This window comes from Morone saxatilis, unplaced genomic scaffold (assembly GCF_004916995.1).
Source record: "Morone saxatilis isolate NCDOM2014 unplaced genomic scaffold, NCSU_SB_2.0 Contig15, whole genome shotgun sequence".
In the NCBI taxonomy this organism is placed as follows: Eukaryota; Metazoa; Chordata; class Actinopteri; family Moronidae; genus Morone; species Morone saxatilis.
In genome coordinates, this window is record NW_023339707.1 from 23,957,239 (window position 1) to 23,983,081 (window position 25,843).

At 38.1% G+C, this 25,843-nt stretch overlaps 2 protein-coding genes across 2 annotated transcripts in view; both read left to right on the forward strand.

The window, feature by feature from the left end:
* Positions 1-16,683, forward strand: part of LOC118323937 (tyrosine-protein kinase Srms-like) — a 16,813-nt gene extending 130 nt beyond the window's left edge. Inside the window, 8 exon segments of the mRNA XM_035656007.1 lie at positions 257-324; positions 326-370; positions 373-426; positions 6,725-6,872; positions 9,442-9,600; positions 11,702-11,883; positions 13,297-13,453; positions 14,269-16,683. Coding sequence (XP_035511900.1) covers positions 257-324; positions 326-370; positions 373-426; positions 6,725-6,872; positions 9,442-9,600; positions 11,702-11,883; positions 13,297-13,453; positions 14,269-14,468 — 1,013 coding nt within the window. The 3' untranslated portion in view covers positions 14,469-16,683.
* A 2,725-nt stretch (positions 16,684-19,408) lies between these two features.
* The window catches only part of LOC118324815 (protein-tyrosine kinase 6-like), a 13,879-nt gene continuing 7,444 nt past the window's right edge, over positions 19,409-25,843 (forward strand). The window contains exons 1-4 of the mRNA XM_035657289.1: positions 19,409-20,010; positions 22,572-22,693; positions 24,516-24,676; positions 25,613-25,778. Of these exons, the coding sequence (XP_035513182.1) occupies positions 19,598-20,010; positions 22,572-22,693; positions 24,516-24,676; positions 25,613-25,778 (862 nt within the window). The 5' untranslated portion in view covers positions 19,409-19,597. The remainder of the gene's footprint in view (positions 20,011-22,571; positions 22,694-24,515; positions 24,677-25,612; positions 25,779-25,843) is intronic.

A 25,843-nucleotide genomic window follows, 5' to 3' on the forward strand; every position in this document is an offset into this window, starting at 1 on the left:
TTTCTTTCTTTTGTTTCTTCTTTCTTTCTTTCTTTTTCTTTCTTCTCTCTCTCTCTCTCTCTCTCTCTCTCTCCTCTCTCTCTCTCTCTTTCTTTCTTTCTTTCTTTCTTCTTTCTTTCTTTCTTTCTTTCTTTCTTTCTTTCTTTCTCTCTTTCTCTCTTCTCTCTCTCTCTCTCTCTCTCTCTCCTCTCTCTCTCTCTCTCTCTCTCTCTCTCTCTCTCTCTCTCTCTCTCTCTCTCTCTCTCTCTCTCTCTAGCCGGAGTGAGGGGAAGGTGTTACCACTTCCGGATCCAGCGCTCCACCATCGGCGCGTACTTCGTGTCCAGATAAGCTTTCGTTCGGTACGCTGGGGGAGCTCATCTCCCTACTAACCAGAAAAACCCTCGCAGCCTGGCAGTGCTGCTGGAGGAGCCCTGCGCCCAGCAGGTAGACACAGAGATGCACAAAAACACTGATTGTTTTTACTTCTATTCTTGTGAGGACCCTATTGACACGAGCAAGACATTCTAGCCATAAAGCTGCACTAATCAATATTTTATTATTAACAATGGCACAAAGGACTGTTGTTAATATGGATTAGGGTTTCTCATATGATTTATCACCAGGACTCACGGTTCCCCTGAGATCTCTGAGTCTTTCTCATTAACTCGTCTCTAGCAGCCGGCACCAAAACGGCCTAAACCCGATGTACATTACCTGCCCAACGCCAAACAGACAGAGTTAGAGACTAGCTGGTGAATATAGAGGAGCATTTAGCAAAAAACTCCTCTGGGAGACGATGAAGTTAAAGATACAGGTGTTTCCGCCAGGAGTGGGGTGGAGCACAAAGGGAGCTGTATAGAGACAGAATAATGAACTTTAATCTGTCAGGTAGCCAGAAACATAAGTTCAACTGAATGCTAATGTTGCTACCTGTCTGGGGGATGTGTAAATAAGCAACTGTTTGCAGTTCACTGTTTTACCGACTTTAAAAGTTGATAATTATTAATTAGTTAATATGTTGAACTTGTTACCAGTTGCTTATTTCACATGCAGCAGTTACAGAGCAACATTATCTTTCATTTGGAGTTGGTGTCTGTGCCACCTGATGAATAAAGTCCAATATCATATTCTTTTAGCTCCACTTTTAGTCTCTACCAACTCCTGAGAGAAATATCGGCTCTTTGGCTGCAAAATGCTCCACTTTGTTCCCCAGCTACTGTGTCTGTCTGCTTCTCAGCTGTAGTGTATAGTGTTTTATTTTTATTTTTTAAACTTCTTCTCTGAAAACAATGCTGAGAGAGGAGTGAGAATGAACAAAAACAGTAAAAGTTGCAGCCAGAGAGATTTAATGAGCCGAAACTCACTAAAAGGCTCTGTAAAGCCGAGGGGAGCTGCTGCTGATTCTCTGTTGGTTCATCACTACCGGCTACCACTTTTAATATTGTCATTGGTGGAATACAGTCTCCCTAATTTCCAAAAGTGTCAGTTTAAAAGGTCTAAAAATGGAATTGGTCCACACAAAGATAGAAGTACAAGAGCACACATGACAGACATGTATCATCGGTTTTTAATTGTCTTTGTTGTAATCGGTACACACCTACTATAAAATCTTCAGAACTGCCTTTACAATACATGCATTATATGTATATAACATTTATAGGGCAATATTTTGTCAGAATTGACAAATTAAAAGTGACAGCAGCACAATAAGCAATTGCAAGCAATTTCGACCCATTGTGACACACACAATGATGCCCCAAAAATGATATGATTCAGTAGAAATATAGTACACAATTATAATAAACACATGCAGTATTTTACCAAAAATGGACATTTTACTGTTCTTTATGTAAGTGAAGACGCAGTTAGAGATAACTTAAAATTGAAAATTATACACATTATATTCTTCTATGAGGATACTTTAGAGTTCATCACTATAAAAGGCTGTGGCTCTGTGTTTAATTTATCATATTTTTGGTTTTTGGTTAATTTTGGAACTGTGTTTGCAGAGTTATTTTTACTTTAGCATTAAGAACTCTAGATGATTAATAAATGGTTTACAACACACCTAGAATGGAGTTGTAAGCAGCTATAAAGACAGTTTATTAAGGTACAGTATTTGTCAACAGTTATAACTTCTTATATAAGTACAATTGTTTTACTTTATTATAATTCATTATCTGTTTATACACATACAGGTATTCACAGGAAGAGTTATATTTGTTGACAAATGCATAAATCAATTATTTTATCTGTTAATTACATTAAATGTGTTTGCAGTTCTAAATGAGTGAGCCAGTATTTACCTGTAACAGTGAGGCTCAGCTGAACATCATGGAACGTGAACATGGAAGGGTTATTTGTGTAACCACGAAAAACAACTGGAAAAAAAGGATAAATAGCTCCTCAGTGAGGGACATTATACAACATTATTACGTATCGTGATTTAAAAAAACAGCTTTTTATTGTGGTGAATTTCCATTATCGGTATAACCGTGAATATCCTCACATGGCTTGACTTGAAAAAGCTGTCTAACTCGACAGCATACTGTCCTACAGGTTTTGTAATGTTTAGTCTGTCATGAGTGACTACTCACTCACTTGGACTCTGACATACTCAAACACCTTAAGCTGTGGTTACAAAGCTGTTTTAAGAAATTTGACTCACCAATAGTGTCTTAAAAGCAACAGCAACCTTTATATAGCTTTTTTTTTTAGCCCGCTGATGGGGACTCACAGCGATCTCAGTTCAATACTGATGCCTTTATATGACCTACATTAACAAACCATCAGCGATAAGATATTTCTGTATAGTTATTTTTGATGCCTGCCACTGGGTTGGATTCCCCTTTAAATCAACGAAATGAGATGGTGGGAACACTACCGCATTTGTCCACAGGGGTCGCCAGAATCAACAAGAACTGAAAGCTCCTTACTGCGGCTTTAAGTTACTACTTCAAATATCCATGAACAGGACAACAGGCAGAGCAATTACACAGATAATCATTTTAAGGGATACTTGTATATTTAACCTGCGTATTAATATTCCATTATACAGTAATTTTCTCTGCACCTTACCAGTAGCTGAAGTTGTGGCACAAAAATCTATTCAACTGGATCTGCCCTTCAGCTAAAATAAATTAGCTTTTGTAGTATTTCTAAATGAACACCAGCAGCTACTAATGACTCATAACAGTTCCCATTGATGCTGATAATGTAAGTCAAATTCCACTTTAAATCCAGAATGTTTCACTATCTTTTTTTAATCAGAGAAGCTTTTGTCTTTGCAGTAAGAATCTGAAACAAAGTGCAACAAAGATTTTCAATTAATCTTTCTATTGTTGCACTGCAGCAGAATTTAATGAGTGCTGTCTTATTCTTTATGTGCATGAATTAATACCGAGAGACAAACATATTTGGAGTGTAATTAAGGAGAGAATAAAATATTTGGAACAGTTTTAGAATAAAACCATGAGGCAGTGCTGTAATTACACGCGCTATCTCTGCACTGCAGCTTAAATTAAACCCCCAGCGAGCTGTATTCTTTATTCATGGCTCATCAGTTTGAGCCCAGCGGGAGACGACAGGGCATAGCTCGCTGAGGTTTTCTCAGTATCTGGAGACTTTTCACTGCAATGACAAACCAACTATTTAAACAGCAGTGCGCCCATTCTTCACATTACAATTAAAGAATGATAAAGGAATATTACAGATATTAAAGACGAGATCAAGTTGCAGCTTTTCCCATAAATAATAAAACAAAGTGTGTTTAAAGACATAAAGTCAGTATTTCTTCTCCATCCGAGGCCACTCAGTGATTCCTCCCTCTTCTCTCTTCCCTTCCAGAGGAAGCTGTGAGTCTGAGGCCACGGACACACTGAGGCAGAAACACACACACATACACACACACACACACACTGAACACACATGCTTTCATGTTGTTGAAACACACACAGACAACTACATAAAACATAAATGCACACACTGAAGAAGAGAACAGCGAATGAGAATACAGATAGAACATTTACACTTCCACATTTTTAATTTAATTTTCATTTTGTTAAGTAAGTTTTTATTTTATTTTTTTACCTTTTTTATAGATTGTAATAGAGTAAAAATCTGAATCAAAAATATATGTAAGTATTGATTTTCTACGCGTGCCTTTTGCATTTCGTGACTTTGTTGTAGCGCCGTGAAATCCACAAACGCCATCACTGTCGGTGTTTTAAATGAAACGTACTGTGTTTCAAACTGTGAGCATTTTGGATTTCAAAGCTGCATTCGAGCTAGGGATTGGAATTAATAAGATTTTATTGACACCAATGCCATTATTGATTCCGCTTAACGGCTCAGTTCCCTCATTAATTACTAAACAGGAATAACTGTGGAAATTATGTTGGCCAAGACTTTTCAGCATCAGTGCAAGTGTTTTATTATCTCTGAGTCTCTTTGTGGAATGAAGTCAGACTTTGGAACCATTTGTTCCTCTCCGCCATGACTCAGCAGCATAGACGCATGAGTGTGACGTCATTGTTTTGCAACGTGAGACTGTCAGAAAACATGCCCGCATCAATGAAAGTAATTGATGCTCGGGGGCGTATGATTGATATGGATTGGACAATTTGGAAAGGGCTGTTGATTCACATCCCTATATCGAGCACTAAAACAAAGTTCTCAAGCAAGACAACAACTCTTCACAACTTAAATGTCTAGTTGTAACATTTAGGAGGATCTATTGGCAGAAATGGAATATAATATTCATATGAGACGTTTTTATCTACAAACACTGCATGTTTCTACAGTAACCCAGAATGGACAAACCAAACTGCGTTTCATGGCCACAGTAGTTTCTCCCTCACGCTTGGAAAATGAAGGTGAAACGAGTGAGTTGCGATCTGTAACTACACCGCTAGATTCCACTAAATCCTACACACTGGACTTGTTATGAAGTTATGGAGAGTTGTTCACCTCATGGCTGCCGAAATGTTTTAGTTTCAGTTTAAATCCTGAATATTACATTCATAATTCAACGTAAACATTTTTTTTTTACATTATTAAAGTGTTTTCTCTCATCATTAATATACAGCTCGCCATTATCCATATATTATGCAATACTCTAATGGTTGATCATTCAAACTCAAGAATAAATCTGCTTCTAGAAAATGAGTAGCTCACATTTAGATGGTAGTTAAATGCTCTATCAGTTAAATAGTTTGCCAGTAAAAATGAGTCTCTAATGATGCTTTCAAACACTTTTTATTGACATTTTGTTCCCAGTAATTCTGTAGGCAAGTGACAGAATCAATAAAAATTGATGAAGTGTGCTTTGTGGCCCCTGTCTGTAATACAAAGACAGGTCTGATTCTTCTGTCTGCTTTTAGTTTCTAAAAGCAGATTCATCCTGCTGTTTAAATGCCTAATAAACTGACTGTGAAAGCCCAAGTGGTTACACATCTCAAGCCATTAGCCATGCTTAACATTTTTGTTTTCATCCTTGTGCCATTATTGGTTATATTTACGGGAAAAACAAGCTGAAAACAGAAAATGTGAGTAAAAGATGAAGCAACAGAGTGAAACACAATGTTGTTCATTTCAACTTAAATGTCCTTTTTTATTTCAGTTAGTTTCTTTTTCTTGGTTTTTATACATTATTGCCAAAGCTTTGATGGCAAAGAAACACTAAACTTGATAGCTTAAATTTGTTTAATATATATAACATCACTTATCTATGTGTGAATGATGGCTAATTATTTAATTTATTGTCTTTTTTTTTTAAAAAAAACTAATCATTTTATTGATCTGTTGATTTCATTTTATATTTGTCAAAGCACTTGATCATTAGAACAAAATGTTTTATAGCACCTGATTGTTAATGACAATAAATTTGTCATAAAACTTTTGAATTCATGTGCCATTTATTACGCCTGACTGTTGTTCATTCATTTTACTTTCATTCCTTCATTCTTTCACTTACCTTACCTTGCTGCTGACTGATGCATCACCAGAAAGGAAACCTGTCTGTATGTGTGTCAAACCTGGAAAAAAAGAGAACAATAACAATCTGGGACAGTAAAAGATTTTATCATCAAGGTCCAGGTTTTTGTCCATTGTCACATTTTTGTTTATTCAGTGAGAGCAATGCTCCCTTTTTCAGCAACGCCCTGATCACATTCACTCCTGGAAGCTTCCCAGTACAACCACAATCTGATATGTGGCCACTGAGCAGCTCCACTGGAGCGGTTGGGGTCACGGCAAGTACTGCCTTTCACTTTCTATAGCATCAGGAGGAGATTAAACCCTGGCTGTTATTTATTTTCCTGTTTGGCCGTGTCTGATAACAAGAGACTCATTTTAAAAGGGATATGGACAAAAAACAGCATTCAAGAAAAATATTTAAAAGAAAGCGCTCACAGTCAAAGAAATTGTTTATTAAAAGCATATTTTCTGTAATATAATAATATAATCTTTTTGCCTCCACTCCTCCTTTGGTCTATTCCAACAAACTCTGGTTTCCTGTTTTGCCCAATAGGATCATAATTCTTTCATGTTAAAAATCATACTGACAAGATGCTAATTCTGTGGGAAGTTATTGTAAAAAACTAATGAATCAAAGAATATTTTAAATGAACAATCCCTCAGAGTTGCAGCCGAGTGGTACATTTGGTTTGCCATCGTCTGCCCACTTGTTTTTAAACTGTTCTGATTTAAAGTTGTCTGGACTCATGCTGTCGTCTCTGTGCAGCGGGAACTGTTCGACATGGAGCCGTGGGAGAGACCTCGGGAGGAGTTCAGACTCCACAAGAAACTGGGAGAGGGGCACTTTGGAGAGGTGTGGGAGGCTCTGTGGACCACGGAGAACAGGAAAGTGGCCATAAAGACGCTGAAACAAGGTACGAATGCACTTTAAAGACTATAAATGATGTGACTGATGATGGTGTTTGAGATACATTTGAGGTTTAAAGATGCTGTGGGGATTTTATTCTAAACAAGGTTATGTTTAGTGTTTCTCAACAAAACTGCTGAGACTGTGTATCCATGAATCCGAACACACATGTTAAATGTATTTCCTTCCTTATATTGCGAGCACATAGTTTTTCTTTTTTTTTTTTAAGTAAAAAACAGCATTGGTTACACTGTTAACACCGTACAGCTCTATTTACTTTAAAACTGAAATTTTATATATTCATATTTTCTCTTCTCACTCTGTTTATTACAGTTATAAATGGTTACAAATACCAAGGCAAATTCCTTGTATGTGAAAATCTACTTGGCAATAAACCTGTTTCTGATTCTGATTTGTTAGCCTGTAGCTCAGTGAAATAGTGTGAAACTATTGAATGTGTATATAGTACAAACATACAGGAACACACTCATCAAAACATTACTCCACAGGGGTCACAGACTCCACAGGCGACCTTTTTCAGAGGTGGGATATGCGATTCTAATCTCATACACTTTTTGTCAAATTCAGTGAAAATCTCCTCACAGTCGACTAGTTTTCTGTTCTGTGTGTACACAGAAAATTAAATCTGGTGTTTGTACACAAGTGAATCGAACCGAGCCATAACAAAAAACTATTCCAGCCAGGATTTGTGTTGTTGTGATTTTAGCTGTAGTAGCAGGAGCGCTGTGAGTCCGTCTGTCTGTCCGGACCTGTCCTCTCTGTATGTTAGCTGCAAACCCCACAACATAGCTAATGTTAGTTATGTTACTTTTTTTTTTTTTTTTTAAGTATATTTTTTAGGTTTTTTTAGTGCCTTTATTATAGTGACAGCTGAAGATAGACAGGAAAGTGGGGCAGAGAGAAGGTATGACACGCAGCAAAGGGCCGCAGGTCGGATTCAAACCCTGGGCCGCTGCAGCACAAGGACTCAGCCTTGGTACATGGGTCGCCAGCCCTACCCACGGAGCTATCTGGGCGCCCAGAACTACCTTTTTTAATTAAAGCAATAGAAACAGAAGGTAGCCATTAAATTGTAATTTAACACCCATTTAAATGATTGTTTTTGCTGTCCTCCTGCTTAAGGTCTCATCTTGGTGCAGTGATGTACAGGTGTACACCAGGACCCTGTGACATCACTGTTGGGTGTGGTTACAAGTGAGAAAAGAGAACAGAAAAGAGATGAATGGTTTCTGTCCATTCTTTCACTGCTTAATACCTCACCTAACTTCATTCCCTTTTAAAACAACATTCCATCCAATGTACCACAGAGGACAGTGAAACACCAGCTTTTAAGCCTGGTGTTGAGTTACACTCAAAGGCTGTGTGCAGACACAGCAACAAAACACTACAGACTGTGTTGGTCTGGGCATGTTGCTACAGATGCTGATGAGACGATAAAATCTCAACTTTAAGGCTTCTAGATTTTACAACTCAGTGAAGTTTTCATGGCTGCGATATTTTTGCTTTTCTGGCCCCGAAACTTGCAAGATAAGAGATAAAATCAGTCCAGTGCAACACAATACAGGATATAAAGTATTCTGCCTGGGTTGTGTGCTTGCATGTTTTTGATTGGCCCGGGCAGGGCAGGGAGTTCATTCAGGAGGCAGAGACTGAAGAGGGACTGATGGATAAAAACATGAAGAGTGTGATGGAGAGCAGTGATATTTAAATAACAAATGAAAGGATGTATTAAAGGGATAGTTCAGGTTTTTTGAAGTGGGGTTGTATGAGTACTTAAACATAGTCAGTGTATTATCCACAGTACATAGAGGTCAGCATGCCCTCCTTAAAAAAATCAATATCATTTTCAGTGTAAGCTATTTTAAGAACATTTTCAGCACTCTACCTTGCTGTCAAACAGACCCTTTCCTTTGGCACTACATCCCCTCAGCCCGTTCTGTATCTTCTGGTTCATAAAGATATCCTCTTGCCTCCACAGTGAACAGTCGCTGTCATCTTTTTTAGCTGATCTTTGGCAGAATACAGAGTGCACAGCACAGTTGGGCTTTGGTGTAAGAATACAGGGTTGAGACAATGTAGTGCCAAGGAAAGGTAAATCTGTCAAAATGTTGATCTTCTAAAGGTCGGAGTTTTTTAGGTGGATAAAATATTTTTCTCTGTAGAACATCATATAGCCCCTCTTCTTCAAAACCCAAACTGTGCCTTTAAGTTACACATTAATAGGCAGAGAAAAATAGGTGGAGGTTATTAACAAAGTGAGAGGAAAAGAAAAGCTGATTAAAAAAGTTTTGCAGGAATTATTGAAGGGTTAGAGGGAGAAAATATGAAATATTGTAAAGTAGTAGTTGAGAGATGAATGAAAAGAGTAATGGTAGTAAAACTATAAATTATGGAAAGGAGGACAATTTAGAAAAATGTGGGGAGAAGAGGAGACAGACCTGGCTGTAAAGAATGTAAAGTCAAATGAATGACATGAAAGCAGCATGAACAAGAGGAGAACCAGCATAATCAACTGAGGTACAAACTCACCAATAATTCTGTTTCTGCTCCTCCAGAGGACACGAAGCAGGACGAGTTTGTGAAGGAGGTCCAGGCGTTGAAGAGCCTCCATCACCCGAAGCTGATCCAGCTGCTGGCCATGTGCTCCAGAGGAGAGCCGGTCTACATCGTGACCGAGCTCATGAGCAAAGGAAGCCTCAAGTCATACCTCGCCTGTGAGTGCTGAAACACGTGTGTGTGTGTTTCACACACACACACACAGCCAGGGTCATAAGCTCGTAAAACGCCTGTAATATTCAGACTACACGTTATCGCCTCTACAATAGAAGACTGACGGTAAATCAGTTCCCCATTAACAACAAGTGTTTGGATTAGTTTATTTCCTGTTTCTAAATGTCACATGACTTCTTTATAAAAGACTCCACTGCTGCTTTAATATGCAAAGAGGTTTAGAACAGGAAGTTAACTTAAAAAATTTTGGGGGGTTTTCAGCCCTTGCCTCAGAAATATTTTGGAAAGCCCTCTGAAACAGTATTTAGGCCAAGTGACGTTAAATCTGTCCCCCCTTTAAATCCATGGCAAATGGAATTATAATCTGTGTTCTGGCAGCTCCGCTCGGCAGAGAAATATTGTTCTGACGTTTTTCAAAAAGGCTTTAATCAGAGTCTTAGTAAGCAAGTGTGAAGGATTTGACTCAGATATCTCTAATTCTTCATGCTGTATGTGTGTGTTTGTGTGTCTGCATTTCATTACTGTAATTTTCTGCCTTCTGTGTAGAATTAGATTTGTGGTTGCAGTATGAAACATTATACAACAAAGGACGCTAAATTATTTCCCCTCACATTCTGGTTAGGAAATTGGAACCATGTTATACAGTTGTTACTCGACAATAAAACTACACGCAGGTAGTGAAATCATATTTCCTCCCTAATGCAATCATTATCAGCTACCTGCGTGTGAATAAACAGTTCTTATTATTGTTGCATTGTTTGCAAATCACATCCTTAGCATACAGTTTATTACTGGAGTGAAACAATGTAATGTGCTCCCCAAATAACATTGCTTTTTCTAATGGGATATCTCTATTTGCTTATCTGCATAGCGATAAACATTGAGCTGTATGAGTCATTTAAAGTAATGACCTGTGTTGAGACAAACTTCTGCCACTCCTTCGCAGCCCATTTTCTGTGAATGAGAGGTTATAAATCAGAAAAAAAGACACTTAAGCTCTTGTACTGAAGCACTGATCACACCGTTAGTTGTTTGTGTGAGAGGGATCCACTCCCAGCGTGTGATAACATCTAACCTTTGTACCTGTCGAGTATAAATGTTCTTGTACAAGTCGCTTTGGACGAAAGTGTCTACCAATCTAATGTATGTTAAGGCTCCAACTAACAATTTTCATTATCAATTAATTGTTTGGTCTATAGGAAAATGGTGAAAAATGTTTAGTGTTTCTTAAAGCCCACAGTGACATCCTCAATTGTCTTGTTTTGTCCAAAATCCAAAGATATTCACTTTACTGTCACAGAGGACTAAAGAAACGAAAATACTAATTTTCAATTACTTTTTTCTTAAAAAATGGCTCAAATTGATTATCAAAACAGTACCGATTAATTTAATAGTTGACAACAAACTAATGTATAATGTAAGTGTAATGTATTATAACAAAAAAATAATGCTAAAGTATCATGAAGGTGGCCCTTTATTTACTTAATTCTAGGACATTTTAACCTGCTCACCAGGTTATAACCACCTTTTTATAATAATAAATATAGTATAATAGTTTCAGAGTACGGACCACTACCAGTGTTATTGCTTGGTCAGACTCTGACAGTCTTTTTTACTTATTCTTTGATCACAGTTTTAGACTGTAATATTATTTTGGAAAATACCATATTACGTTAATGGTTAAAACAACAATTAAAAGAGCAACTGAACACACTTTAAACTGGATTAAGACCTCTTCACAAATTCAAACTAGGTTCACTTGTTTGGGGAAATGAGGTTGTCTTGTAGTAATGTCACAGTTTTTAATTGTTTTATAGAATAAAACATGAATTGTTCTGGAAGTAGGAGACTACTTATAATGTGGATTTAGTGTAATGTGTAATGTGGTGTAAAAATTTTCTGCTGAAAAGTGAAAAATTCAAATGTCACAAAGCCATAAAAGAACAAAAGACACAACCTGCCTGGAAGACAAATCCATATTTCTCACCTACTTAGCTGACTGTGTGTTTGTGTGTTTGTGTGGTGTGGTGTTGTGTGGTGTGTGTGTGTGTGCTGTGGTGTGTGTGTTTGTGTTTGTGTTTTCAGCTGCTGAAGGCCAGGTGCTGACATCAGCTCATCTGATCTACATGGGCAGTCAGATTGCAGAGGGCATGGCCTACCTGGAGGATAGAAACATCGTCCACAGAGACCTGGCTGCCAGGAACATCCTGGTGGGAGACGATCTGGTGTGCAAGGTGGCCGACTTCGGACTGGCTCGAATTATTAAGGTAAGCAGAATCTGTGTGTGTGAGCGGGAAAGAGAGACAGCATGCACACATTATATGAGAGAAGGGTTATTTCTGTTTCATCTGTCAAGAACCATTTTCTTATTTTAGAATAGTGCTAATTCTTTATCCGTGTTCTTTTTAAATATGTATAGTCTGCTTTGTTGTTCCTGTGTAAACTCATGTATACTTAATGGATAACTCCATCCTCCATCCGTCTGTCTAGTATAATGGAGCAGCACTCAAAACAGAATATTTTATTCATACAGAGCTTCCAAGACATCAAAAGACTTTATATCAGCTAAGACAGAGACAGCTTAAAGGTTCAGTGTGTAATGCTTAGTACATCATTACCTCATGACTCAAAAGACAATAATATTTACTGTAAATAAATCTGATTCTCCATGAGAGAGAATCTCTGTGCTGCATTTAACCGTGTAAAGAAATGTTGTAATAAAAGGCAGAAACAGGTTTTGCAAGGAAATAGACTCATTAATCCACTTTTCCTCTAACGCTGACCTCGTGTTAGCTGGTCTGAATAAACACTGACTCTTATCAGGAAGGTTTTATCCATCATGTTTCTGTTTGTTTTTAAAGCAACTGAGGCTAATCTAAGTGGTGTAGAGGGAATAATTAAAGGCTTTAGGTCGGATTTATTGAAGTGAGGTTGTATGATATACATATCCATAGTCTGTGTATTAAGTACAGTAGATGGCAGTTGGCACACCCCCAGTTTGGAGAAGCAGATAGAGTATCAGCACAGAAGTTAAGCAACATATTGCTTGTAGACAGGGGCACCAAAAATGATTGTGGCTACCTTAAAAAAAATAAATCAGTTTAATTGTATAAAATATTCTACCTTGCCTTCAGACAGCTCTTACTTGTCTTGTCAGTCTTGAAACTGAAGTGTTTATGTCCCTCTCTTCAAAGGCACCAGACTCCTTTTTAATAAAAACAGTAATTGCTGTGCAGCTCAGAAGATACAGCGTACACCTAAACTGATTGTGATTGATTTAGGTGGCTAAAATAAGTTTTGCTGCTGTCCACAGCAGTATATTGCTTGGCTTCTGTGCTGGTACTTGGCATTCCAAGATAATTATGGCCATTTGATTTTTACATGCCCTTCAGAAGACTAAACACTTTATTAAAGCCTGTGCCTTGTTATTTTTTGGTTATAACTTATTGATCAGAAAGCAACATCTTTTTTGGTCTTATTACATGTCCTTGTCCTTTTTAATACCCGTTTTTGTGAAGTAGCGCTTCTCAGCCAATCTACTGGCATTTGCTTCCTCTTTACTGTCTGTTGGGGGTTCATGGGATAGGAAGTCTCAAATTTGAGAAAAACAAAAGGCTGCACAGTGCACCGTTAAAGTTCGAGGGTGTAATCTGTTAACATTTTACCGTTTCTCTTTCCAGGACAGTGTGTATACAGCCAGTCGAAGCACAAAGATCCCGGTGCGGTGGACAGCTCCCGAAGCGGCAATTTACCAGAGGTTCTCCGTAAAATCAGATGTCTGGTCCTTTGGGGTCCTGCTCTATGAGATGATGTCACGCGGCAAGATGCCTTATGAAGGTAGAGTGTTAACTTCTTTCTACTTCATATAGAGAATTACAGCTACTGTACATATATTATACTACTGTATATATTTGTAGCAGATTGATTCCTGTGTTATCTATTAAAAGGTGTTATGAAATATGGACAACTTTTCCAGTTGGACTTATGGGTATAAAAATACAATGGAAGTGTGCAAGTGGTTTTACTGATTCCAATGCATGATCACACCCCTCTTAGTCAGTTTTATCTTTTAAACTGAATAGTTTTAAGTATTATTTTGCCACTGGAAAACATTGGAGAAACAGTTTTAATAAATTATATCTGTCATCCAGGAAGTTATCCATACAGGTTTAAAAATGGTTAACAAATATATAATTTTTGAAATAGTTGGGAAATTTGTTGGGAACTATTTTTCGAGGCGGATTAATATACCTTTGCTCTAATGATTATTTGGTGCAGCAGCAGGACGGTGTCTGTGGTTCATGGTGATTAAGAAACGTGTCCTAGTGCAACAGTGTGGCTGATTCATGTGTTTTTAATATTTAGTCGTGGCCAACAAATGTATCATTTGCGTTTCTCTAAAATGACCTTGTCAGGGAAGTCATTTGATATGATGAAAAAGTACCTAAATGGAGATAATACTTTTTGAGATAACTGATATCTTGACTCGGTATGTTGTAAGAGTCGTGTTGACTTTACCTTTCAGAGCCAAGCTGTTTCTGGACGTCACAGTGGAATACGTTGAACATGGTTTATTCTCTGCCTGCACAAGAAAAGGTTACAACATTAGTAAACTCCTCCAACTTTAATGCTTTTATATCCCTCACTTTTAGGAAAAAGCAACAAGGAAGTGCTTGATCTGCTGTCATCTGGGTTTCGGCTGCCCTGTCCAACCCGCTGCCCTCAGAATATTTACCGCATCATGATGGACTGCTGGGCCGCTGAGCCCTCCAAGAGACCCTCCTTCCACGCCCTGCACAGCCAGCTAGATACAATATATGCCAGGATATATTTCAAGACTATAGAGGTATAGAAAGAGGGAGAGGACGATGAAGACAGAGTTATAAACAGGAGCAGATGTTCTGCAACTGGTCGTCGGCAGCAGCATGGACTGCAGCTATGAAGAAGTAAGGAAAGGGGGATGAGAAATAGCAAGGAATGTTCTTCTCCCCCATGCAATCCACTTCCACAACAGGGTATATGTACTTTAAAAACACCAAGGTGTGAAAGGAACAGTGGCAGCAGAGCATCAGAAGCAGACACACATTCAGAAGATGCTTGCCAAAGCAAAGAAAGGATGGAAAAATTAAAACTTCATTTCTTAGGCCACTGAAAGTAGCCTAAGAAAGGTGTGTAAATACACTCCTACTTAACAAAACCAAACACTAAAACACTCAGCACATTCACAGAACCAACTGTTTTTAATTTTGTACCCTTTTGTGTTTTATAAATACTTTTTTATTACTTCTGTATGTGCCATGTCTGTGTATGCACACTTTGAAAGGTTATGAAAATCACAGGTAAGGACTTAAATTAATCACCTGTCTTTTGACTGCGAAGCCAGTGATAAAAATTGAGGTTATGTGCAATAATTGAAATAAATAATAAATAATGCTTGCTGGGTTTTTAGCCACACTAGCAGCCTGGTGCTGGAGATACTTTGGTCTAGTAAAATATCTTTGACATGGATTGAATTAATCACCTGATATTTGATACAGACCTTCATGTTCCCAAAAGGATGAATCTAACAACTTTAGTGATCCCATGACTTTTGATCTAGCGCTACCATTAAGTCAGAATTTTTGTTGTTTTTGGAAGCAGAGTATCTTATTATAAACTAATGACGAAATTCCTATCCGCTTTCATTTGAGGTTAAAGGACAGAATAGATCAAAGGTATTTCTGAATGATTACGACCAATAAAGCTTTAATTGTACATATGCAAGTAAGATAGAACTGAAAATCCTAATCAGTCCTTCACAGGAATAGTTCAACGTTTTGGGATATAATTCTTTGCTCTCTTGCTGAGTGTGACAGTAGGTGAAAAGATTTTTAAGTTAGCTATGGAGCTAAAGCCAGGAGCTTGATTAGCCTAGCTTAGCATAAAGACTGGAAACGGAGGTAAACAGTTAGCCTGGCTCTGTGCACAATTAAAACATACCTACAACACTAGTAAAGCTCACCAATTAGTATGTTATAAATACACCATTGGAGTGTCACAACACTGCTTCAGCATGTTGGCTTGCCAATTAACATACTACTAAACTTTACCAGTTTACTAACCTATTGAAATAAAAATTAAAAAAAACCCAATCATTAGCACGTTAGCACATATAGCATGTCAGGGTTGAGCTCAAAGCACAGGTACAGGCTAACGGTGAAGCTTACATTGATGAAGTTGAACCACGTCGAGCTGAGGCTAGTAACTCTAGATGTCCTAGCCCACTGTTCAGAGAATAACCAATTTGATTTATATCGACACCCTCAGGACAAAATTGACATTTTATACCCCATTAGATAAAGGGATCTAGTCAAAGTTTGCTCCATCTATTTAATCCATCCACCACTTTCTGTTTCTAACCTCATGGGTTCCTAGCGTGGCTATACACCGTTAGTCTTCTTATTAACCACAAGCGTGAAGTATTTTATTCAGCCTACCTTCTCTTACTGGAAATTGAGACTGTTTTGACAAAATGTTACATATTTAATACACTTGGATACAAGTTTCTCTAGAATAGTTTGGGAATTGTTTTTCAATCTTCCTGTGAGATGTTTTTGGGGGGCTGACACAGTGCTTCAAAAGCCAGTGGGCCATGGAGCCATGTGTACAGGCCTTAAGTTATTAAACGTCTCTCTGAGGCACACAATAATGGCCAGTTGCAACTAGAGTGCCTATGTTTACACTATGTCCATGCACTACACTTCAACATATGGACTTGTAAAGAACTATAAAGAACTGTAAAGAACCTACGGCAAAAAGACCTGCACAGTGAATCGGCCATATCCAGAAGACTCTCTTGGGGGTGGCGGGGAGTGGGATTTCTGCACCACAAAATTGTACAACAATTTTGCAATGCAATTTGAGAACAATGCAACTTTTGTCTTTTATGCATGATATTTACAGCAGGCGAAGCCAAGTTCAGGAAACTTTAGCCATAATCACTGAATGACAACATTGAAGTTTTATGTTCTAGGCTGTGTCATCAGGTACCAAACACAAGTAGTGCAAAGAATAAAGTATTTTAAGTATTGTTTTGAAATGTGTCTATGCTTTTTATCATCACATCTTTTTGGATTTGGGATCTTTTGGAATTGGAAGTGTCGGTGGAGAAATTAAACACCATAAAAGGTGGCGATGACAATGCTGTTATTTAATTTGAGGGAAAAGGGTTTACTTCTCCATTTACATACAGTAGCATTGCTACCAGATATGAACTGAGGACCCAATTGCTCAGAAACAAAAACTTTAAAAGTCAACAAAAAGACAGTTTGTTTTTAACAGTCCATATCAGGCAGGTTTTATATTTTATATTTTATATTACAGAATCATTTTAATAATGCCTGAACTTTCCTCATAGCTTATTATTGGTGTTGTTAAAGTCAACACAGACCACAGTTCAGGATTCGAGGGAGCTATTACAAACCGAATCGATTCCAGAGAGTCTAATGTCTCCTTTTCACACAGTCAGTTTTTATATTAATATTTTTCTCCCATTTTGTCCTTATGCTTAACATGTTTCACTCTTGTAGTAATTACATTTGGACTAAAGAGTACCACACTATTCCTAAGAGTACATGTTAATCAGCCTCAAAATGCATGTAAAAAAAAAAAGAATTTATACTCATCAATCCTATTACAAATAGTTGAGCCTTATTGGCCTGTAAAGCAGCAACACCTGATCTGTCCCTCATAAGATTTATGCTCGTCTCACCTTTAAAAGGAATATTTCACTACTGGAAAGATGGTCTTTTTATAAAACTGGGCTCTATGCAGTAGAAAGATACAAATATTCTTGACATTGGTGCGACATGACCAGAGAAAACATGGTATTCCCTTTTGCACAAAAAGGTAGAAAACCTAGGCTCATTGCCTTCCAAGGTCACTCCCACTCCCACTTAAACTTCCCTCCAACTCTTCCAAACTCCTCCCTAAGCCCTAACCCTCCTCCATACATCACAATTCCTCCGCACTGAATGTCTGTTTGCAGCATTAAACTATTAAAATTGTTTTCTTCCATATCTACAGGAACTTTCTGCCATACTCTTGTTCTATCCAGATGATTTTGGTCAGGATGTTTTGGAGCGACTGTCTGCGGAGGCGGGCCAACAAAAAATCCAGAAGTGCAATCTGCAGTTCAAACAGTAGCCCTATAGGCTGAAACATGTCATGTGTCAGACTTTTGCCTTTCTGCATTGTTAATTTGCATATACACACACATTGCAATTATACAAAGCTGGTTGAAAAGTGAAAACGCTTCCCTTTAATAATCACTGCAATCATTACATTTTATTGGCATTCATTTCACAATAATCAGGAAAATCCAACATGAAGCTCCTTAATGAGACTTTTATCCTCCAACTGGAGCCAACAGTAAGAAGAGTACAAACATTTGCATCTTGTACACAAAAATCCTGTTTGACAAAAGCTCTACTTATGTAAAATACACCAGAAGCTCATGACGACAGATAAAGCTTGTGAATCTTGTATTAAGAATGTATCAAGTGTTTTTTTCCACAAGGCAAGGTGAAGTAAGATTTCTTTAAATAGCACATACCAAAGGAAACCCTGAAGTGCTTAGTCCCAATGAAAAATATTAAAACAATAAAAGAACCTCACCTGTCTTCCTGTCATATTAGAGATCTGCAGATAAATGTTGGTATGATATAAATGTCTTTGTAGTTACTTCCGCCCAAGTTTCACTGTCATTCGTCGGTTTAAGAGACTGAACACTCATGAGATGAATTAAACTGGTTCAGACATACTTAAAGTGAATGCAGACCAGTACGTTTTCATTATGACTCAGAGTATCATTCGTTAAACTGTTGCTGAATGTTACTGTGGTTAGTTGTTAATGTGCAATAAGTTTATTAAGGTGCAATACACTGGATTATTCTGTAATTCTTGTAAAAATCTATAACTTCGGCATCACCACAATCTTTAAAAGTCATTACTATTTTATTTCTGTCGGCACATACTGTGGAATACATTTACTTTGTATATATCAGCATATGTTGTGTAGGTTATATATTTTATTACTATAATAAAGGTACATAGGCTCTTATTATATTTCTATTTCCATTTTTATGTTATTTTTTACGTAGCTATGCAATTATTTTGTATATTTTGTATTATTAAATCAAACCTACAAAAAAAAACAAGAAACTTAAGTTATAAAATAAATTGCTCCTTAATTACTCAAGTTAAGTACAAGGACCTCAAAACTTAGTACAATATAGACCAGTGTGGAAACCACTGGGGGGGTCGGGTTCTCACTAGGGGACAAAAGGGGGCTGTAAGGCCGTCGTGATTTGAAGGCATGCTAGAAAACTTAAAAAATATACACAGGCCTGTTACTCAGCATCTGGTTCACTTCTGTGAAGAAAAGTCAATGTAAAGTAAACTGTCTAATAGATTAAATATGTATGATTGTTAAAAACTATTTAAAAAAATACACAATACAGACAGAATTGTATAAAAAGTTCCCTAAATATTAAATAATCTACTCAAAATTCATCCAAATCACCAATCAAATCCTCTCAGTTACTGATTTCACTGTTTGGGTTAATTGTAGCTACTTCTTTGATTACTTAATATGTCACTTAATCAGTTTACTTAATGATAGAAAAGGGGTCCCTTGAGGAGAAAGGTTGGGAACCACGGATGTAGACCGTCAATAAATGTGTGGTAGTTTGAAATTTATGACGCATCTGTCAGATATAGGCGGAGTTCCCGGTGTTTCATTATTGTCTGGCACAAGGAAGTTGTTGTCTTAGAGCGCAGTAGTCACAGTCTCAGCAGGACAGATACAGCAGCAGCAGTTTCTCTGTGAAGGCATTCCGAGGATTCCCCGCGCCTCCATCCTGTCTACCTGCCCAACAGGTGCAGCCGGCTGTCTGCCACCGAGAGGCGGCTCCGAGCGAGGGGGGCCGTTCATGCTCATCTATGGGTGAGTGTCTGCGGAAAGCTTGTCCGTGTCTGGAAACACTATGGCAGAGGAATTTCAGCGACAAAAAGTCTTCTCCAGGAGAAGGAGGAGTACATGGTGGCAGTGGAGAAGGAGGAGGGGGAGGAGGAGGAAGATTCAGCAGTAGCGGGGAGGTCAGACAACCGAGTCCGAGTCCGACGCCGACGCTGGAGAGAGTGCCCGAGAGCGGGTGTATCTACACGGCGATCTGGCCGTTTGAATCACGGCACACGGATGAGCTGTCGTTCCAGGAGGGGGACCTGTTCAGTGTCATCAGCCGCAGCGGGGACTGGTGGACCGCACGGAGGATCGACAAGAACGGGCGCGTCCTGGACACCGGGATCGTACCCAGCAACTACCTGGCCAGAGCCGAGTCGCTGGAAATGCAACCGTGAGTGCTGCACCTTCTCTAAATACCTCCATAAAAAACAGACCTCTTTCTCTTGGTTCATTCCAACTTCATAACTTTATAACACCTGTGGTTCCGCAGAACTCCACTGCAGCCAAGTTTGAACTTGTTATGCAAACTCATGTGAAGTGAATCAAACTAAACATTTAAATCCTAGGCTCAACATATAGATATATTATTGTTATACGTGTTTAAACCAAAGCTTAACATTATAAACTCAGATTTATAATTCACCTGTCTGGGTTCAGACCTTCCAATCCGCCCACTCCACAAGTTGTCTACGAGACGTTTTGTCTACATTTACTGCAGGGCTCCTGTAATGGACTGCATTACACATGTTCAGCACACAAACACATCCTTTCTTGTTCTAGTTATTTTCTTCTATCAGTGCCTTTGTACTTGACAAAGAGTCAATCAGTGCATTTACTTGTGCAGTAATACTGGTTTTGATCAGGTTTTTGGAGTATCCTGCTTATGTTTTGTGCACGTAAACAACTTATCCTGGTTTCTGAACATTCCCTGTTGGTTGGTGCAGATGGTGAGACATTGAAACACACCTGCAGGCAGACAATCAGAAACCTAAATAACCATATTATCATTATACAGGGAGATGAATAACCAGGTTTCTCATGTGTAAGGAGACTAGTGAGCATGTAAACACGTTGAGACTGGAACGTTTAGCAATGTAAGTGTTGAGAGGACTAATTTACTGCCTCAACCAGTGTTTTACAGTAGAGGTTTACACTAAGTTGCATTTTATTTAGGCTTAAACCTGTAGTCAATACATGCTTTTAAACATGTTTTATGAAACAAACATGACCCTTACACAAGCTTTAGCTGCATAAACAGGAGAGTTAAACATTATCAGGTAACAGGAGGAAATTAATTCCATTGTCAAATTTTTTTTTAAACCGCACTATTTGTTACACTGTAATTACAGTGCGACTGGTTGGACTTGTTAAAGTGCTAATTCAAGTGTGTCACAACACACATTGGTATGCATCTTATATTAGCAGGCTACAAAGAGGCCTGTTATACCATACTTCAGATTCAGATTCAGAAATACTTTAATAATCCCAGAGGGAAATTATATTAAATGTTACATTTGCTTATCTTTACAATAATTATATTCTAGCAACATTATCCTTCTACAGAAGACCTAATGCGAACGAAAGCATCTTATTGTCATCCACTTGTCTCACAAATTTGATATTTTCATGCAGTGTGTTTGGAACTTTGATTAAAATCCACAGAGGAACTTTCCCCATAACCTTCCACTTTCTGCTGCCATTTACCCTGATGTGTCTTCCATACATATCATGATCTCTGTCCTCATTTTTCTTTGTTACTTTTCTGCCTCTCATATATCCCCTTCCCCAAACCTTATGTTGTAAAAAAAAAAAAAAAGGTCAGTAACACCTTTCATAATGTCAGTCCCATGCCTGCATGTCTTTTAGCAGTGATGCAAACTGGGACGCTAACGCTACGACAGTCGTCCTCACCACTTCTTGTTTTGTCTTTCTCTGTCAGTTTATTGCTTCAACAGAATGGGAAGTGTGTAACGTGTGTTTTCCCAGATGTCAACAGATGCTGCAAAGCTGAAAATAGTTATAGAGTTTCTGATTTTCATGACATTATCTTTATATTATGTATAATTATTGTTTAATATCCACTTTAAAAAAAAACACCTCAGCATCACTGATACAATAGCAAATTAAGATCAGCAGTAATAACAGTTTGCTTAAGTAATACTTTTATGATTGGGAGTGACATTTTTAAGGACTGCAACTAATGTTTATTTTCATTTTCGTCGCAGAGTGTTTTCTGTTCCTGTTGTGACATATTCATATAGCTAAACCTACAATTAACTATCATATATGACAACAAACAGCTGCAAACCTTCACATTTAAGTAGCTGCAACCAGAAAATGTTTGACATTTTTTCACAATAAACTGCTAGCCCTAAAACTAAAAAACAGATACAAAACATAAAGCTTAAAGCTGGAGCTACTGTTCTGTAGCTCACATCAACAAGGTCTTATAACTGTATAAAAAGCAAGCATTCACTCCTGTTCTAACACTGCTTTTAATAGCAGAACATCCAGTCTCAAGCCGCCATCAGAGTCACGTGATAACCCGAAGCAGAAGACTCTGCATTGTAACAGCTGCAAATACTTTCATTTTGCATGCTGTACTTTCATGGAAACTTTTGACGCGGTTACATACTTTGACCACTTAAAAGTTATACCTTGAAAAAATGAAGCAGCCATCATCGTTTAAAAAGCAGATGCCAGGATGTTCACAGGTACAGCATATAGTCATATTAGATGTTGTTTTGGAGAGCCAATGCACCATAAATCCTTTAACAACACCAAAGAATAAATCTAACATACACCTAAGATTATTCCAAAGATGATTTCAGGATATATTATCTACCATTTGCACAATCTCTGATCACAATACTACAGCAAATAGAGATTAAGATTGAAACCATGCCACCACTTCCTAATAATTACTTTCATTTTTGTCTGTCTGTCATCCAGATGGTACTTTGGGACAATGAACCGCTTTGAGGCCCAAAGCCACCTGCTGGGACCAGGAAATGACCGGGGAGCTTTCCTCATCCGACACAGTGAGAAAGACAACGTTGGATACGTTCTTTCAGGCAAGAAGACAAGAAGGGGAGGGGATGGCGGGGGGGTGGAGGAAGAACAAAAACAGAACAATGGTGAATGTTGTCAGTGGGCTAATATAGAGCGAGTACAGAGAGAGTTTCACTTCAGTTCAAAAACCTGTGATGTATTTAGTAAGAGAGTGAGAGACAGGGGAGTAAATGTATATAACTGGCTTTATAATGTAGTAGTTTGTAGGGAGGCCATCCAGCTGATAAGGAACCCAAGACCCTCAGAAGAGGTCTCCACATATGCACAATGAACTGCTGCGTTACTGGAGAACATCACGCATTGTCTGATTTGATAATAGTCACAGTAACTTTCTCACTAGGAGAACTAGGAGGTCAGTCTTATAGTGCAGACCGCTGCCAAGGCCAATAGTCCACGCAAATCTACAAGCATCCACACCCACTATATAGGTCTTTATTACAACTGACTTAATCTTGCAATGTTAACAAAAGTGGAAAGAATTTAATGAGTTCTTCCGTGGTCCACGCTTCACCTTTCCACCAAGTTTCATGAAAGTCAGGCTGGTAGTTTTCGCATAATCCTGCTGACAAATGGCACTAAAAACATAAACTCCTTGGCAGATGTAATAAACATTTCCAACACGTGGGAAACCAGAAACTCGAGACGGTAAATAAACACGGGGCATTAACCTGGCCACGAAACTATTCCTATATCTAGTAACTGCCTTGCCTTAAAACAGAGCCCACCCACACTCATTGATCTCTTTTGCTATGTGATCCTTCACAACTGTAGGTTGTAGTGCATTTGCGTAGTCCATAAATAGACCAGAATATTACATTGTGGACATGGATGTATTGTCAGCGTCAATAATAAAGGTTATTTCTATCCTCTATTTCTTCTGTTCGCCTAAAGTTAGCATCATTCTAGCTTCATAAGTCAATTTTGCTATGCTACTGTGCAAGGTAACCTACAACCTGATCTAGATTATTTTAGTTCAGTTGGTCTGGGCCTGGAAACTAAAAGGCACAACTTGCCTATTTGTTAAGGAAACTGACATTTTTGGAAATATGCTTACATGAGAAGATTGGTCCCACTCTCATACTTGTAAGATAAATATGAAACTACAGCTAGCAGAAGCTTAGCTTAGCACAAAGACTAGAAATATTGGGGGAGGGCAAGGCTAGCCTGGCTCTGTCCAATGACAAAATCCACCTACCAGCATCTCTAAAGCTTACTCATTCAAAGTCACAAGGTTCACACTGATGCCCTTTCAAAGAGCAACGGCACAAGCGTAACCACAGAAAATGTCAGTATTTATGTTTTCTATGATTTCATGCAACCTGCTAACCTTTTAATATAACCTAAAACAGTGGCTTCCAAAGTGGGGCGTGGGTTTTGTGTCAGAGTGACTAATTGGGGACAATAACTTTTGAATTTGGTCTATTTGCCAGTTGCACACAGTGGATATACTTCCATTAAAAGTGGTTAAAAGTGCTACTGACACTCACATTGTTATTATAAATGTCTGACAACCAGGGCCTAACCCTAACCCTCTGGTACAAAAACACATAAAAAATCAAAAATACAGACAGTACCTGTCAGACATCTTTTTAGCGACATTGTCACCACATTTCCAGATCTCAGAAATGAACTCATTTAAATAAAATATTATAAAATCACTGGATGGTGTTGTGATGGTGATTTAGATTAAACTATGATGGTTTGATTACAAAATGTTTGAAATGTAACGTTAGGAAGAATCTGACGGCAGGAACTTTACGTTTTATTTTGTGAACCACTTTTCTTTGTTTCTGACTTTGTGTATTTTTGTGATTCTTTCTGCAGTGAGGTCGCTCAATCGGGTGAAGCATTTTAAGATCCATGGAGATGAGAATAACTTTTACGTGGAGCACAGCCACCACTTCAGTTCTCTGATTGATTTGGTGGAGCACTACAGCATCAACACCCTGGCCAACACGGGCACACTGGGAAACCCCTGCAAGAGGGTAGGGCAAGCTGTGTTGGTTGTGTTTCTATCTTTTTGCTTCTTCAATTGTTTGTTCCTCTTATTTTATGGTCATGTGAAAACAAGAAGTGTTAAAATAGACTTGTTGCTAGAACATGCAGAATTTATTTAGTTGGCAGGGAGCAAATTAATCGAAACTACAGTGCTTGTGATGTCAGCTTCTAGCAGAAACTAACAAAAAAATTTCCATTTTAGTTTTAAAGGTAAAAAAAATTAAAATCGGTTCGTATTTTCTACTTAGGATATATATATATATATATATTTTATATATAAGATTCTTAACAGCCACCGCGACAGCCCTGCCCCGAACCGACAACCAATCAGGTTACATGAACACGATGTCAGGATGAATCCTTCCTCCTGCTTATACTGGTCACTGAAAGATCCCTTTCAAACATGCTCCCAATGGAGGTGATGGGGGACATTTTTAGTACAGAATTCCCTCTTTGTGTAAGTGTTCAATGTAAATACGGGCATCTTATGTTGTTTTTTTGTACCGTGTCAACTAAGACTGAAACACTTAATTGATCAACAACAAAGTAATCAGCAACTATTTTGATAATTTATTAACTTTTAGTGTTAACTGGTAATTTTTCAAGCAAAATGCCCCAAAATTTCCTAGTCTCCGCTTCTGAATTGTGAGGATTTGCTAATTTTCTTTGTCTTATGTGGTAATAAACTGAATATCTTTGGGTTTTGGACTGTTGCTTCAACAAAACAAGACATTTTACTTCCCCTTAGACTTGTTGACAAATTGTCATAGGCATTTTTCAAAATTTTTTGTCATTTTATGGACTAAAATGTTTCCAAATTTTGCATTCTGAGATTGTGTGTCAGACAGGCCTATACAGAACATATGTACTGTATTTGTGTCCCTTTATAACCTACAAGTGTGTTTGTGTGTTTCCTCCATCAGAAAAAGCCCACCACCCCAGATTTGAATCATTTTACAGTGGACGAGTGGGAGCTCCCGAAAGAGGAGTTCACCCTGGAGGAGGAGCTGGGCACGGGCTACTTTGCTGACGTCTACCGGGGACGCTGGAAAAACATTATTAACGTCGCCATCAAGATCCTCAAAAGTGGTATTTGATCATCTCTTAAGATAAGATAAGATAAGATATTCCTTTAATAGTCCCACAGTGGGGAA